Raw genomic sequence first — 13,959 nt, 5'->3', positions numbered from 1 at the left:
GTAAGGTACCGGAGGGACAGAGTTGTGAGAAATCGTTGAGGATAAGAATGGTTAAACTCTGTAGGTGCTGTGAAAGCAAGTTGCACAAGACACTAAAGGGGTGGTCCTCAACCCAGTCCAGTAAAATCAGTCTCCGGAAATAGGGTTTAGACATTTGCTTTCTGTTGCTGTTGTTAAAATTCCTCAGGTTATTCTGATGTGTAGCCAGGACTGAAAAAGCCCTTGATCTAGAAGAACAGATATGAATTAGCCAGTTTGAAGGGAGAAGAACATGTGTTAAGAATAAGTATGAAACAGCATTTCATGTTCAGGGATAAGTAGTTATGAGTAGGATATAAATGAAGAAGTAGTTTAAGATGAGTGAGGTAGGCAACCTGGGAGCGGATCATAAAAGGGGGGGTTTTTATGACTTGCAAGAATTTGGAGTATATCCAAATGTATGGGACTTTCCCTAACCTCCAACTTGTTTTACTTTTTATTTTGAAATAATTTCAAACTCATTGAAGAGTTGTAAAGATCTTAAATAGAATTCTCATATAACTTTTACTTAGATTAATTAATCATTAACATTTTGCTTATTTGCTTTTTCTGTCATGCTCTCCATCTCTGTAGATAGATACTTTCAAGAAACTGAGCCATTTGAGAGCAGACATGAGCCTTCATTCATACATATTCCAGCTTATATTCGATACCAACAAGGATGTTTTTAATAGAGAAATAATACTGTTGTCACAGTCAGTATTACCATATTATCTAATACTGATTTTAAAATTATATGTAATACATAGTTTCAACCAGGGCTCTCATACTGCGTTTAGTTGTCATTCTCTTTACTCTCTTTTCATCTAGAGTAGGTCCCCTGCACTCTTCCCTCTTTTGTGAGCTTGACATTGCAAGCTAATTCATAATCTGGTTTTTGTGCTTTGTTCCTCATTTTAGATACAGATTGAACAGTGTTTGGCACAATTACTACTTAGGTGTTATTGTGTTCTTCCTTTTGTATCCCCTCAGCAGGCATGTGCTGTCAGCTTGTTTCATTGTTGGTGATGTGGACTAATTACTTGGCTAGCATGGTGCCTGCTAGATTTCTACATTAAACAGCATCTTTTGTACATTGTGTTAGCAATTTCAGACCCAGCCACCTTCTCCCCAGTAGTTTTAGTATCCATTGGTGATGCTTGCCTGAATCGATTACTGACATTGTTGGTTACAAAGTGAGAGTTTGAAAATTTTAAGCAGTAAAGAATTACAATAAGAATTGCATTTTAGAGAATACAGTGTTGGCAGTTTTCTGGAGAACAGATTGGAAGGAGCTGTGCTGGTGGCGAGGAGACAGGCAGTTTGCTTCCATTCAGATAGGACAAGAGCTGCTGTAATGGGGATAGAGGAAAGGTTGAGGGGTTTGAATCTCCCTTTCCTGTTACTTTAAAAATAATTTTATAAAATTCATGTATTTAACAATTTAGTCTGAATTCCTTTGTACATATATATTTATTTAAATAATCAAAAGTTATTTGTATAACAAAGTTTCAGAACATTTGAAAAATTGTATATGGTTAAAAAGTTGAGTTTTGAAGCAGTAACTCTTCCTATATTCAATTGTCTGGAAAACTTTTTAAAACTAGAATTAGGGATGCTTTGGTGGCTCAGTTGTCTGTCTTGGGCTTAGGTCATGATCCCAGGGTCTTGGGAACAAGCCCTGCATTGGGCTTCCTGCTCAGTGAGAAACCTGTTTCTCTCTCCCACTACCCCTGCTTTCGTTCCCTTTCTCACTGTCTGTCTCTCTCTGTCAAATGAATAAAATCTTAAGAAATAAATAAATAAATAAAAATTTGGTCAACTTCATTCTTGTATTTTAACTTTTTAAATTTTTTTAGGATACACTAACTAGTATGCCAGAAGTCCAACAAGAGAATGTAATCAGTTCTCAAGACTTAACAGGTATGATAATCTTCTTCGATAAAGTATCACCAAACCTAATAGTACAGCTTTTATTCCCCTACACCATTTGACTATGGAAAAACAAATGACAGTCTTAAATTAAAAACAAACGAAAAACTTGAAGTATTTTGTGTATAAGTTTTATTATTCCAAATTAAAAATCTTCTCTATAGTGAACTGTCTTTTTATCCTTTATGAAATTACTTTTTATTTTTGTGGGTATAATTTGCTTGTTATTCATGGGATAAGTTATAGTGAGACTTTTTAGAAATGTAATAAATTAATAAATTAATGATTTTCATAGTTCAGCTTTTCATGATTAACTTTCAAACTTTGATAGTGAATCTAGTTGCTAATGTACATCAAGATGGTGAGGATGAACAAGCATTCATTTTAACTCTGGTGGAAATCCCAACCAATGCTGTAGAAGAATTTAGTGATACCAGTGCACAGTTAATGCCAAACCCTTTACTGCCAGCACCCATATTGATCAGATCCGTGAATACAGAAGAAAGGAGTGACATGAGGTAATGAATAAGCTAAACTATTTATTTTTTACTTTTTATTTAAATTCCAGTTAGTTATCATACAGTGCAGTGTTAGTTTCTGGTGTACAATATGGTGATTCAACACTTCCATACATCACCTGGGAACTGAACTCTTTTTGCTAGGAGGAAAGGTGCTTTATGAGTTGAATAGTATTAACGGAGTAAACTGTTCACCAGCATTATTTATAATTATCTCAAAGCTCTTATTTAATAATTATGTGATAAGTTAGAGAAGAAATTGTTGATTTTATACCTGATAGAGCTGCCATTTAAATGTATAATACTTTTGTGTGAAACTTATTTGGTATCCTAAGCATTTTGAAAGCTAAAAAAATTTAGCTGTTCGGATTGTAAAATGTTGTCTATCAAAGGTGTGTGGTTACTTTGTAAGCTTATATATTTTAAATTCTGAAATAAATACACATTCACAGAAATTGCAAGAAGGATGTTTCTGTGTGTGTGTGTGTGTGTGTGTGTGTGTGTATTTTTTTTTCAAGTAGGCTTCCATGCCCAGCGTGGAGCCCAACGTGGGGTTGGAACTCACAACCCTGAGATCAAGACCTGAGCTGAGATCGAGAGTCAGACACTTAACCAACTGAGCCACCTAGGCGCCCCATTTCTATATATTTTAATACTGCTTTTTAAATTCTTATTAGAGAATTGTTGTATTTTAACAGTCACTGGTTAAGATGCTTAGTTCTCTGTCAAGTAGCATTAGATGTTAGCCTTTTATATAAGTAAGCGCATTTTAGATTAAAATTTTAACTTTATAGATAAGGAAAACACTATTTTTATACCTTGGATTTAATTTAGTATTATGGAATTTAAGTTGTGAGTTTTTGAGTATGAATGGATCTCAAAACTAACATTTTTGTGACTACGGCTATATATATATATTAGTTACTTGGAAGTTTTTTGGCAGTTTTCACTGGAATAGTTCAACCTTTTACCTCATTAAGTAGCTTCTAATTTGCTAATTTCATATGTATGCACTTTCTATACAGTGTGAGTTTTCCAGTAACTTCAGTTGGTCAGAATACCATGTGTTTATCTGATCCTGGAAAAGATGATTCTGAAGAGCCTCCTCCTGCTAATTTGGATCTTATATCTAGGAAGAGATTTCACTGTATGCTTGAAGAAAGTGACCAGGTTCCTCCTCCCAAAAAAAGTTTGCTCACTTCAGGAGATGATTGTCAAAATTATACCTCGGAGGTAAGATAGAATCATCAAGCAAATAAGATGGCCATATTACAACAGATCCATTTCTGTTTCTTTCTTTAGACTCTTTATATAAAGATAGTTCTAATACTTTTCACCATTAATAATCCAGCTAAAACTGGTTTTGGATTCTCATTTTCAGCTGTTCTAGATGAAAATTGATAGACATTAGTCAGGAAGCCCATTCATAGTTCTTTGGTAATGGCTTAAAAAAAAAAAAGCCAAAATTGTCCTACAGATCTGGATCCCAGCTGTACTCTTTAACAGTTTTGGGACCTGAGTTAGGATTTATTATTTCTGTGAATGAGTTTCCTGTTCTGTAAAATAGTAATAGTAGTATCATCATCAGTATTACCATAACGCATAAAGCTATCCATTGCTTTTAGGAAGAAAACCAGAACCTTAAAGGCCCTCTATTTGTCTGGCTCATTTCTGTCTCTGATCTCACAGTGTGCCTCACTCTCTAACCATATTGGCCATCTTTCAGTTTCTAGAAAGCACCATCTTTCTTCACGTCCCAGGGCATTTCTTTTATTACCTTTTTATGAAACATTTTCTTGCCAAACATAGAAACTTCTTTAGCTTAGTCATCACTGTCTTTGGGAAGCCTGAAGATACTATGTGGATTTGATCACCAGCCACTATGTTAAAGGTTTCTTGGCACCCACTTGTTTATGTTTCCAATACCCATGATAATTTATCTCACTGTGCAGCTACACTGTGGAAGAGTTAATTAATTAATTTATTTTTGGGAAAGTTGATTTAGAATCTCTTTTCTCAAAGGGATAGTTGAAGACCAGTAGTCTTTAGGTGAGGGCAGACAACAGAGGCAGTGGATGATTCTTCTTCTTCTTCTTCCTTTTTTTTTTTTTTTTTTTGGCAGTGGATTCTTATATATCTGATGAGTGGAAGATGGTATCACAGAATTTTTTTTTTTTATTAACATATAATGTATTATTTGGCCCAGGGGTACAGGTCTATGAACCATCAGGCTTACACATTTCACAGCATTCTCCATAGCACATACCCTCCCCAATGTCCATAACCCAACCACCCTGAATGGTTTTAATTTCTCTTATGACAAGTAAGGTTGAGTATCTTTCATATACTTAGAAGCCTTTTGTATTCCTTTCTCTGTGAAATGACTTTGTATTCTTTAGTCATTTTTCTGGTTGTGTTGTTGATCTTTTTTCCTAGAGATTTGGAGGAACTCTGTGTTGTGTATGTCTTTGAAGGAGTTGCATATATTTTTTCCTACTTTTTGTCTTTTGACTCTACTTTTTGTGTGTGTTCTTTTTTTTTTTTTTTGCAGACTTCTTTTTGGTTGGTTTTTTAGGTATGGGGTAAGATTTTATTTTTAAATAATCTCTACGCCCAATGCGGGGCTTAAATTTACAGCTCCAAGATAAGGAGTCACATGCTCTATACACTGAGCCAGCCAGGTGCCCCGGATTTTTTTAATACGAAAATTTTTAAGAATTTAAAAACGTAAGGAAGTATAATGTATCAGTCACCCAGTTTCATCAGTTTATCAGCATTCTTTTCAAACATTGTGGATTTTAAAGAAATTTTTATTTATTTATTGTAAGATTTTACTTATTTGACAGAGAGAGGAAGAGCATCACACAAGCAGGGGGAGTTGCAGGTGAGGCAGAGCGAGAAACAGGCTCCCCACAGAGCAGGGAGCCCAGTGTGGGGCTCAATCCTAGGACTCTGGGATCATGACCTGAGCCAAAGGCACATACTTAGCGACTGAGCCACCCAGACCCCTCTTTGATCTTATTTGTGATTTTTATTTTTTAAACTTAAAACATTCTGACAATTAAAAAAATGCTTATAAAATGTTGAAGTTACAATTGTAAATTCTAGAATGCACACATACTGCAGTCACAGAGACGTGCAAACATTTTTTTATGTAATCCATTTATCAGTCTTTTTATGTATGGCTTCTGGGGATTCTGTTACACATTGAAAGTCTACCTTGAGATTTAGTATAAATTCTTAGAGTTAACATTAATGATTTGTTTAGAATTTATTTTGGTGTTAGAAGAGTGGAACCAATTTCATGTTTTCCAGGTGCCTACTTAGTTGTACCAGCACCATTTGTTGAATAATTCATTTTTTCTCCACTGATTTAAAATTCCACTTATTGGATATGAAATCCCATATGTATTTGAGTGTACTCTTGAATTTTCTTCCACTTTGAGACTCACCTGTTTGTTCTAGGGCAACAGTGTCCCACTGTTTTAAATTACTGTAGTTTTTAAATGCTTTGATATCTTAAATAGAAAGTTTCTCTCTCCCCTGCACATTATTTTTTTTTTTTTTCAAGTTTTTCCTAGCTGGGTATATGTCCTAAAGTTGATGTTAATTTTAGAATTTACTTGTCTAGAGCTTAAAAAAAAAAGAAACTATTGATACTTAAATTAGGATCATGTTAACTTGACCAGTTAACATAGGGAAAGTTGGTGTTAGAATTTTTGTTACTTTGGATTTTTTTTTTTTTTTAATTCAAAAACATAGTATGTCTTTCCACTTGTTTAATTACTCTTTTATGTCTCAGTGGTATTTTCAGTTCTTCATTTAAATTTTGGTCCGTTTCTTACTAGGTCATCCCCTAAGAATTTTATCTTTTTTGTTGTCATTATCATTGACAACAAAACAGTAGAGAGCTTACTGAATTCCCCTTACCACCTATAGTAATTTTTCACTTGATTCTGCTGGGTTTTCTAATTCTTCTCATATACTTTGTATACACTTAATTTCTTTCTCTTTTCTATATAGGCTAATAAAACTCAAAAAATATCAGAAAACAGTCCTGATAGTAGACATTTTTCTTATTCCTGATTTAAATGAGAATATTTCCAGTGTTTATGAAGTGGGAAGCTGGTTTTGAATTGCAGTAATTATAGTTTATGGTGTTAAGAAAATGTCTTTTTTTAAAGTATGAATAATATTGGATACTTTCCCCATAAACATACAGATGGGGGTATTATTTTTCTCCTCAGTTCAGTTGATTTATACTAAATTTCACATACTGAAACATCTTTGCATTCCTGAGACAAACTCTGCTTGATTATGATCTTTTGATATGTTGCTTGTATTATGCTTGTACTATTATATTTGATATTTTTGTACTGGTTATAATCAGAATTTGAATTAATATTAACACTGGTTTACTAAAAGCATTGGAAAACTTCTCTTTTACTGTGCTCTGGAACAGATTTAGTAACAGTAGCAATATCTTTTTCATAAATGTTGGTAGCATTTCCATAAGACATCTTTTTACCCCAGAGGTTTCTGGGAGATACATGCTTACTTTATTTAAAAAAAAAAAAAAGAAAGAAAGAAAGAAAGAACGAAGTTTTACTTGATAATTTTTTTTTCTTAATTTTCTTAAAACAGGTGTGTTCAAAGGAAATGATAAATGCTTCTGAGGAAACAGGTGAGTGAAATAAATTTTAATGTGATTACAATTGGCTATTTTTGATGCATCTATTCAAATTTGGAATTGAAGAAGAGATCTTGCTCACTTTCTCTAAGAATCTTGCTTTGATTCTTATGTTTTTCTCCCCAGCTGAGATCTTGGATTTGGCACTTTCATAGCCATACAAAGCTACTTTAATCCTGTAATTAATAGAAAACCATGTGGCTACAGGATGTCCTGTAAAAGCTGAACAATTATATTTTAGATATTAGAAAGCTGAGCATAAAAGAGTTTTTATAGTTCCTTTGGTTTACTACCCAGGGATTAGCAGGTGATAACTCTTATTTTGTTAGTTGAAGATAGATTTATGGAGAAAGATTTTCTAGGTCAAAATATGTTTGTATCTGAATGAAAAAATTCTAACCATACTTTTTTTTTTTTACCAGCTACAAAGTTCTTAATAGTCCAGATGACTTAACGTATTAATTTATAATTTAGTTTATTCTTATTAGAGTAAGTTAATGATAGAATGTCATGATTTGTTTCCTTCAAATATTACATTTCAGTTGTATATACAGATTTCAATATGTGTTCTCTGTGTTTATCATTTGTCTTCATTTTTGAAGGGGAGTCTTACAAGGAACAAGGTATCTTTCCTACCTCAGGAAGCACACATATAACTCCAGAACCTCAGAAAGAGCAACTTGAACCAGCTTTTCAGAGTATAGGATCTGGGTCTCTTGATAAAATAACAGATACACATATAGAAAAAAGTACATCTCAGTTACCTCAGGATGAGAGGATTGTGTCTGCTAAGGAGGAGGGAACTTGTGCTGCTTCGAAGTCTGAACAAATGAATAGCATTGCATCATCTTCAAAAACCCCATTATCCAGGTACCATGAGATGCTCTTTAACAGAGATTCTCTCCATTTCTCTTTCTCAAAGGGTAAATGTGACCTGTATGCAACAGATATGATATATATGTAAAGACTAAGTTCACTACTAAGGATGTTGTTTTATAAACATCTCTCTCTCTCAGTAATGTAAAGGGAAGGAGTTTTATCAAAGGAAATTCGGTAGTCAGCATTTTGTAGGACTCTTCAGATAAATACTACATTCCATATAACAGGAGCTTAACTTTAAATGCTGAAACTAACTAACTTTTTAGGTAGAAAATCTGCATTGGCACCTGCTGGTATGATGGTATACCAGTTACTGGTATATAATGATCAAAATAATACAGATATTTAGTAGATATGCTGATACCACTAATGTGGTATCACATGTGCCATTTTAGCATTCATGGAAAGAAGTTGGTATTAGGAATCTCTCTTCTTGCATATTCTTGAATATCTTTACATTTGCATTTCTAGACCTGGCAGAAGACCCCTGGGATTTTTGTCTTTAATATGTTCAAAGAATAGTTTGGAGTCTGATGAACCTACTCAGGTTTATAATAAGAAACGTCTAAAACCTCTTATACCTGTATCAAGAAAGAATTTGAAAAGATCAAATCCACTCAGTGAAAGCCAGAAAAAAATCCAAGAGTCCTCTGATCAGCCTCCATCTCCAAGTGTTGTTGATACTCAATCTGAGAATACTGGCAGTTCAGCAACTCAGGTATGTGATAACTGTTATATTTTATTGTTTGTATAGAATAGGTTAGGGGGCGCCTGGGTGGCTGAGTGGGTTAAAGCCTCTGCCTTCGGCTCGGGTCATGATTCCAGGGTCCTGGGATCGAGCCCCGCATCAGGCTCTCTGCTCAGCGGGGAGCCTGCTTCCTCCTCTCTCTCTCTGCCTGCCTCTCTGCCTGTCAAATAAACAAATCACTTTATTTGTGATCTCTGTCTGTCAAATAAACAAATAAAATCTTAAAAAAAATGGGTTAGAAATCAGACTCAACTAAGAAAAACATGGCAATTGCTATTTTCATTTGGGTATTAGAGCTAAGCAGGGTCGGGCCTGGTTAGTACTTGGATGGATATTAGAAATTGTTTCAGAGCATCTCTTGTCTGTCTTCTCCCCATCATACCTCACTATAAGAAAGGAAGATAAGGTATTGAACCAGGAAGTTACAACTCCTTTAGTACAGAGGCATTTAAGCCAGCCGTACATGGACACTTTAATTGTCATTCCTTCAACGCAGAGAACTTTTTGATCTGTGGAAGCAAAACAGAATGGTGCTGGTGTTTTATTTGTTTTGGGGGAGATGTCCTGAAATCCATAAGAATTCAAAGAATAGTAAAATTAGAATTTATTTGCATGTTTCATTTCTCTACATGCTACAGATGTTCATATGGCAAGTCCTGGGATGGAAACATATATGAACCTACATCAGAAACTTTGGAAGAGTATTGGGATTGGTTACTTGGGATTTCAACACAGAAAAGGCTGGTGACCTATTAGATAGCATGAGTCTCAAAAGGAGTACTTTTGCAAAGACTGTCTTTAACATGTTTAAAAATACTTCATATTGGGGCGCCTGGGTGGCTCAGTGGGTTAAGCCGCTGCCTTCGGCTCAGGTCATGATCTCAGGGTCCTGGGATCGAGTCCCGCATCGGGCTCTCTGCTCAGCAGGGAGCCTGCTTCCCTCTCTCTCTCTCTCTCTCTGCCTGCCTCTCCATCTACTTGTGATCTCTCTGTCAAATAAATAAATAAAATCTTTAAAAAAAAAAAAAAATACTTCATATTTCCTAGAATTATTTTCTGGGACCAGTATGTTATGAATCTTTATTGTAGCCAAATGACTGTGGAGAACAGTTGTTAAAATTATCAGCAGTGTAACTGTGCCAGTTAAGGTCATAGTCTTGCCAGCTTTAGATATTAACTCTTGAAAATAAATTTTTTTCTTATTTAATATGACAGTAGAGGGTAGAAATGTAATTTCATCTGTTTAATTAGCATTTCTTTTGTTATTAGTGAGGCATGCTCCCTGCTGAGCCGAGAGTCAGAGAAGCAGGCAGAGAGGGGAGGAAGCAGGCTCCCGGTGAGCAGAGAGCCTGATGTGGGGCTCGATCCCAGGACCCTGGGATCATGACCTGAGCCGAAGGCAGAGGCCTCAACCCCCTGAACCACCCAGGCGCCCCATGCCCTCATTATTTTTAGTGACTAGATCATATCCCACTGTTTTGATGTACCATAGAGTAATAGTGGTCTCACACTGGTAGGCATTTAGGTTATTCCTAATGGATTTGCTGCTTCAAATAATATGGTAATAGCTAACTTATAAATGAGTGATTTTACACATTTATCTATAGGTTGAATTCCTAGAAATAGAATTGTTGGATCAAAAGGGGGTTGTTCTTTTGATAGAAATTGCTTGAGTGTCTTCCATACGGAATGTATTAGTTTCTGGTCTTAGCAGCAGTGTAGGAGACTAGGTTCTTTTTCCTCACACTAGCATGTCATCATTTTTTTTCACTTTTGGAATTCTTTGTAGATTTAATGAGCATATGAGTGAGGTTGAGCACTTCTTCATGTATTTAAATCATTTATGCTTTCTTCGTGAGCCATCTAGTCATATGTTTGATTTTTTAAAAATATTTTATTTATTTATTTATTTATTTATTTAAGATTTTTAAAATTTATTTATTTGACAGAGAGAGATCAGAAGTAGATGGAGAGGCAGGCAGAGAGAGAGAGGGGGGGGGAAGCAGGCTCCCTGCTGAGCAGAGAGCCCGACGCGGGACTTGATCCCAGGGACCTGAGATCATGACCTGAGCCGAAGGCAGCGGCTTAACCCACTGAGCCACCCAGGCGCCCCAAGATTTTATTTATTTATTGACACACAGAGTGAGCGAGCACAAGCAGGGGGAGCAGCAGAGGGAGAGGGAGAAGCAGGCTCCCCACTGAGCAGGGAGCTTGATGAGGGACTCAGTCCCAGGACCCTGGGATCATGATGTGCCGAAGGCAGACGCTTAAGCGACTAAGCCATCCAGGCACTCCATGTTTGATTTTTTAAAAAATTGCATCATTAGTATTTTTCATGTTGATTTGTAGAAGCTCTTCCATTAACGAAAACCCTTTGTGATAAAGATTATATGTATATATTTGTTAATTTTTTTTAACCTATGTGTCATTTGTTTTTTGATTTTGTGTACAGTAGTTTTTGCCATATGGACATTTAAAAAGTTTTTACATAGGTGAATTTTTTTTTTTTTTTTAATTTATTTAACACACAGAGAGAGATCACAAGTAGCCAGAGAGGCAGGCAGAGAGAGAGGAGGAAGCAGGCTCCCTGTTGAGCAGAGAACCTGATGCGGGGCTCGATCCCAGGACCCTGAGATCATGACCTGAGCCGAAGGCAGAGGCTTTAACCCACTGAGCCACTCAGGCGCCCCTACATAGGTGAATTTATCAATCTTTTCTTTTATGACTTCTGCATTTCAAGTCATTTAAAAAGAAACTCCCTCTCCCCCAGTCCAGGATTATTGAAGTGTTTTCCCATGATATTTTAGAGTAGATTGTTTTTTAAGATTTTATTTATTTATTTGAGGGAGCATGAGCAGGAGGTGGCAGGAGTGGGGGAGTGGGGAGGGGAGGCTGCGCAGCAGGGGGCCTAACCTGGGGCTCAGTCTCAGGATCCTGAGATCATCGCCTGAGCTAAAGGCATATGCTTAACAGACTGACCCACCCAGGCGTCCCTAGAATAGATTTTTAAAAAAATATTTTCACATTTAAATCATTTGATTTATCTTGAATTTATTTTGGTTTGACTTCTTTTTGTTCTAATATGGTTATATAGTTGTCCAACATTATTTATTAAATAATCCAACTTTTCTCATACTAAATTTGCAGTATATGTGTTGGGGATATTTCTAGTCGTCTTTTTTGTTGATATATAAGTCTGTTCCAATGACAATACCATGTTGTCTTAATTTTTTATAAGTTCCTAAGTATGCTAAGTTTTGATAGGATTGCTTTAATTTGTAGTTGCCTTGGAGTACTGTTCTGTTTGTGGGTCTGTATTCTTATGCAGGTTATCAAAGTGTTTCATTATGGATTTGATGTTATGCTTTTCTGTATTAAAGTTTTTTTCATGGAAATTACGGTAAAATAATGGATCATATGTACACTGTAATTAATCTAATCATGCCCACTGTTGTGTTTGTTGAGTCCAGTTTTTTTTTTTTTTTTTTTTTTTTTTTAAAGATTTTATTTATTTATTTATTTGACAGACAGAGATCACAAGTAGGCAGAGAGGCAGGCAGAGAGAGAGAGGAGGAAGCAGGCTCCCCGCTGAGCAGAGAGCCCGATGCGGGGCTCGATCCCAGGACCCCGGGATCATGACCTGAACCGAAGGCAGAGGCTTTAACCCACTGAGCCATCCAGGTGCCCCTGTTGAGTCCAGTTTTATTATTTTAACTAATGCTTCAAAGGTTCTCTTACTCATAAAATTCTTACTATGTTTAGTATTATTTCCCTAATAAAACAGCTCAGAAATGAAATTATTGGGTCAAAGAGTATGAACATATTTAAAGCTCTTAATATTTATTACTATATTGCTTTTCAAAGAGATGGCAATTTAGATGACCACTACCAATATATAAATGTTATGTTGCATACTTATTTTTATTATCTTTTTAGGCTTCTTGTGATCGTCCCTTACCAAAAGAAGAATGTAAAAGTAGCCAAAACCGGGTACCTGAGGAGGAGCCAACCACAGTCTCAGAATATTTCTTTGGTGATATCTTTATCGAAGTAGATGAAACAGAATAAAAGTCTCTCTTTTTTTTTTTACTTTTTTTAAGTCTAGGATTTCCAGAGTCAAATATCAACTAAGCAGTATTTAGAAAAAAGCATCACTGGCTATTTTTCTTTAGATTGATTTTGAATATTTAAGAGCTTGATTTGAAGCTTTTATAATCAGTGGAAAACATTGCTGAGGTTCCTTTCATTCTGATTGATTCAGCATTTTGGAAATACAAAGCAATTGAGACTGCTTCTGAGACAGAAATAGCTTCTCTTGTTCACATTTTGACCCTTCCTGTGCTGAACACACGTGGACATTTTGGAGCGCTGTGGGTAAACTCTCTATAAATCACAGTGCCGACTTACTTGGAGGTGGATTGTATTTAGCATTTAGTGAACTTCTTTTGTAAAGTTTTTTTTCTGTTCTTGTTTCTTTGTTTGTTTTTGTGTTTTGTTTGTTTTGCTGAAGGCCTTTACAGTTGCCTCTAAGTATATGAAAGCATATTGTGAGACTCCACTTTAGTATGGTAAATGTTAAAAACTTTTCTATTATCAGCTATTTGACTGGAAAATATGTATTTTTCTAATTCATGTTGATGTAACATTAGTCCTAATTGAACAAGTAGTATTTAAACTTATTTATAAAAATGAAACATCAAAAAGTTTATTTATTTTTAAATTTTTTATTTAAAAGAATATTCAGTTTTAATTATTTTCACCACTCAGATTATGGGTAAAGACAACATTGACAAATTTGTGTTTGTCCCTTTTCCCTTTAATTTTTAAAGATATTTATAGTTATATCACTAAAAGTATTTGGATACATTTTTTTCTCATAGTTTAGTATATTGAATTTGTACTGTGAAGTTTTTGTTTTTCTTATTTTTTTGGATAATCTCAGGATTTGTATGGGAAAAAAACCCTTAATTTATGAGGGAGATTTGCATACAAAATTCAGTCCCTTTTACACACACACACACACACACTCACATACATTCCTTTTTTTAAAAACTAATTTCTTGATAGTTTTTTTTCCCCCATTAAATTTGCTTAAGGGGCTCTTAGGCCTTTAAGCACAGAACATAATTGTGATATTAAAACAGAAAATAAGATAATAAGACTTTATTTAGTCA

The 13,959-nt window shown here is 35.1% G+C and overlaps 1 protein-coding gene across 5 annotated transcripts in view; it reads left to right on the top strand.

Moving 5' to 3' along the window:
* Positions 1-13,248, top strand: part of BDP1 (B double prime 1, subunit of RNA polymerase III transcription initiation factor IIIB) — an 86,740-nt gene extending 73,492 nt beyond the window's left edge. For all 5 annotated transcript variants that reach the window (XM_032848895.1, XM_032848883.1, XM_032848875.1 and 2 more), the window contains 7 exons: positions 1,878-1,941; positions 2,282-2,468; positions 3,494-3,701; positions 7,113-7,152; positions 7,761-8,028; positions 8,509-8,755; positions 12,722-13,248. In XM_032848895.1, coding sequence (XP_032704786.1) covers positions 1,878-1,941; positions 2,282-2,468; positions 3,494-3,701; positions 7,113-7,152; positions 7,761-8,028; positions 8,509-8,755; positions 12,722-12,853 — 1,146 coding nt within the window. In that variant the 3' untranslated portion in view covers positions 12,854-13,248. The remainder of the gene's footprint in view (positions 1-1,877; positions 1,942-2,281; positions 2,469-3,493; positions 3,702-7,112; positions 7,153-7,760; positions 8,029-8,508; positions 8,756-12,721) is intronic.
* Positions 13,249-13,959: the final 711 nt, after the last annotated feature.

This window comes from Lontra canadensis, unplaced genomic scaffold, assembly GCF_010015895.1.
Source record: "Lontra canadensis isolate GAN:19392208 unplaced genomic scaffold, GSC_riverotter_1.0 scaffold4, whole genome shotgun sequence".
Taxonomy (NCBI): Eukaryota; Metazoa; Chordata; class Mammalia; order Carnivora; family Mustelidae; genus Lontra; species Lontra canadensis.
This window is presented reverse-complemented; position numbering and strand designations above follow the sequence as displayed.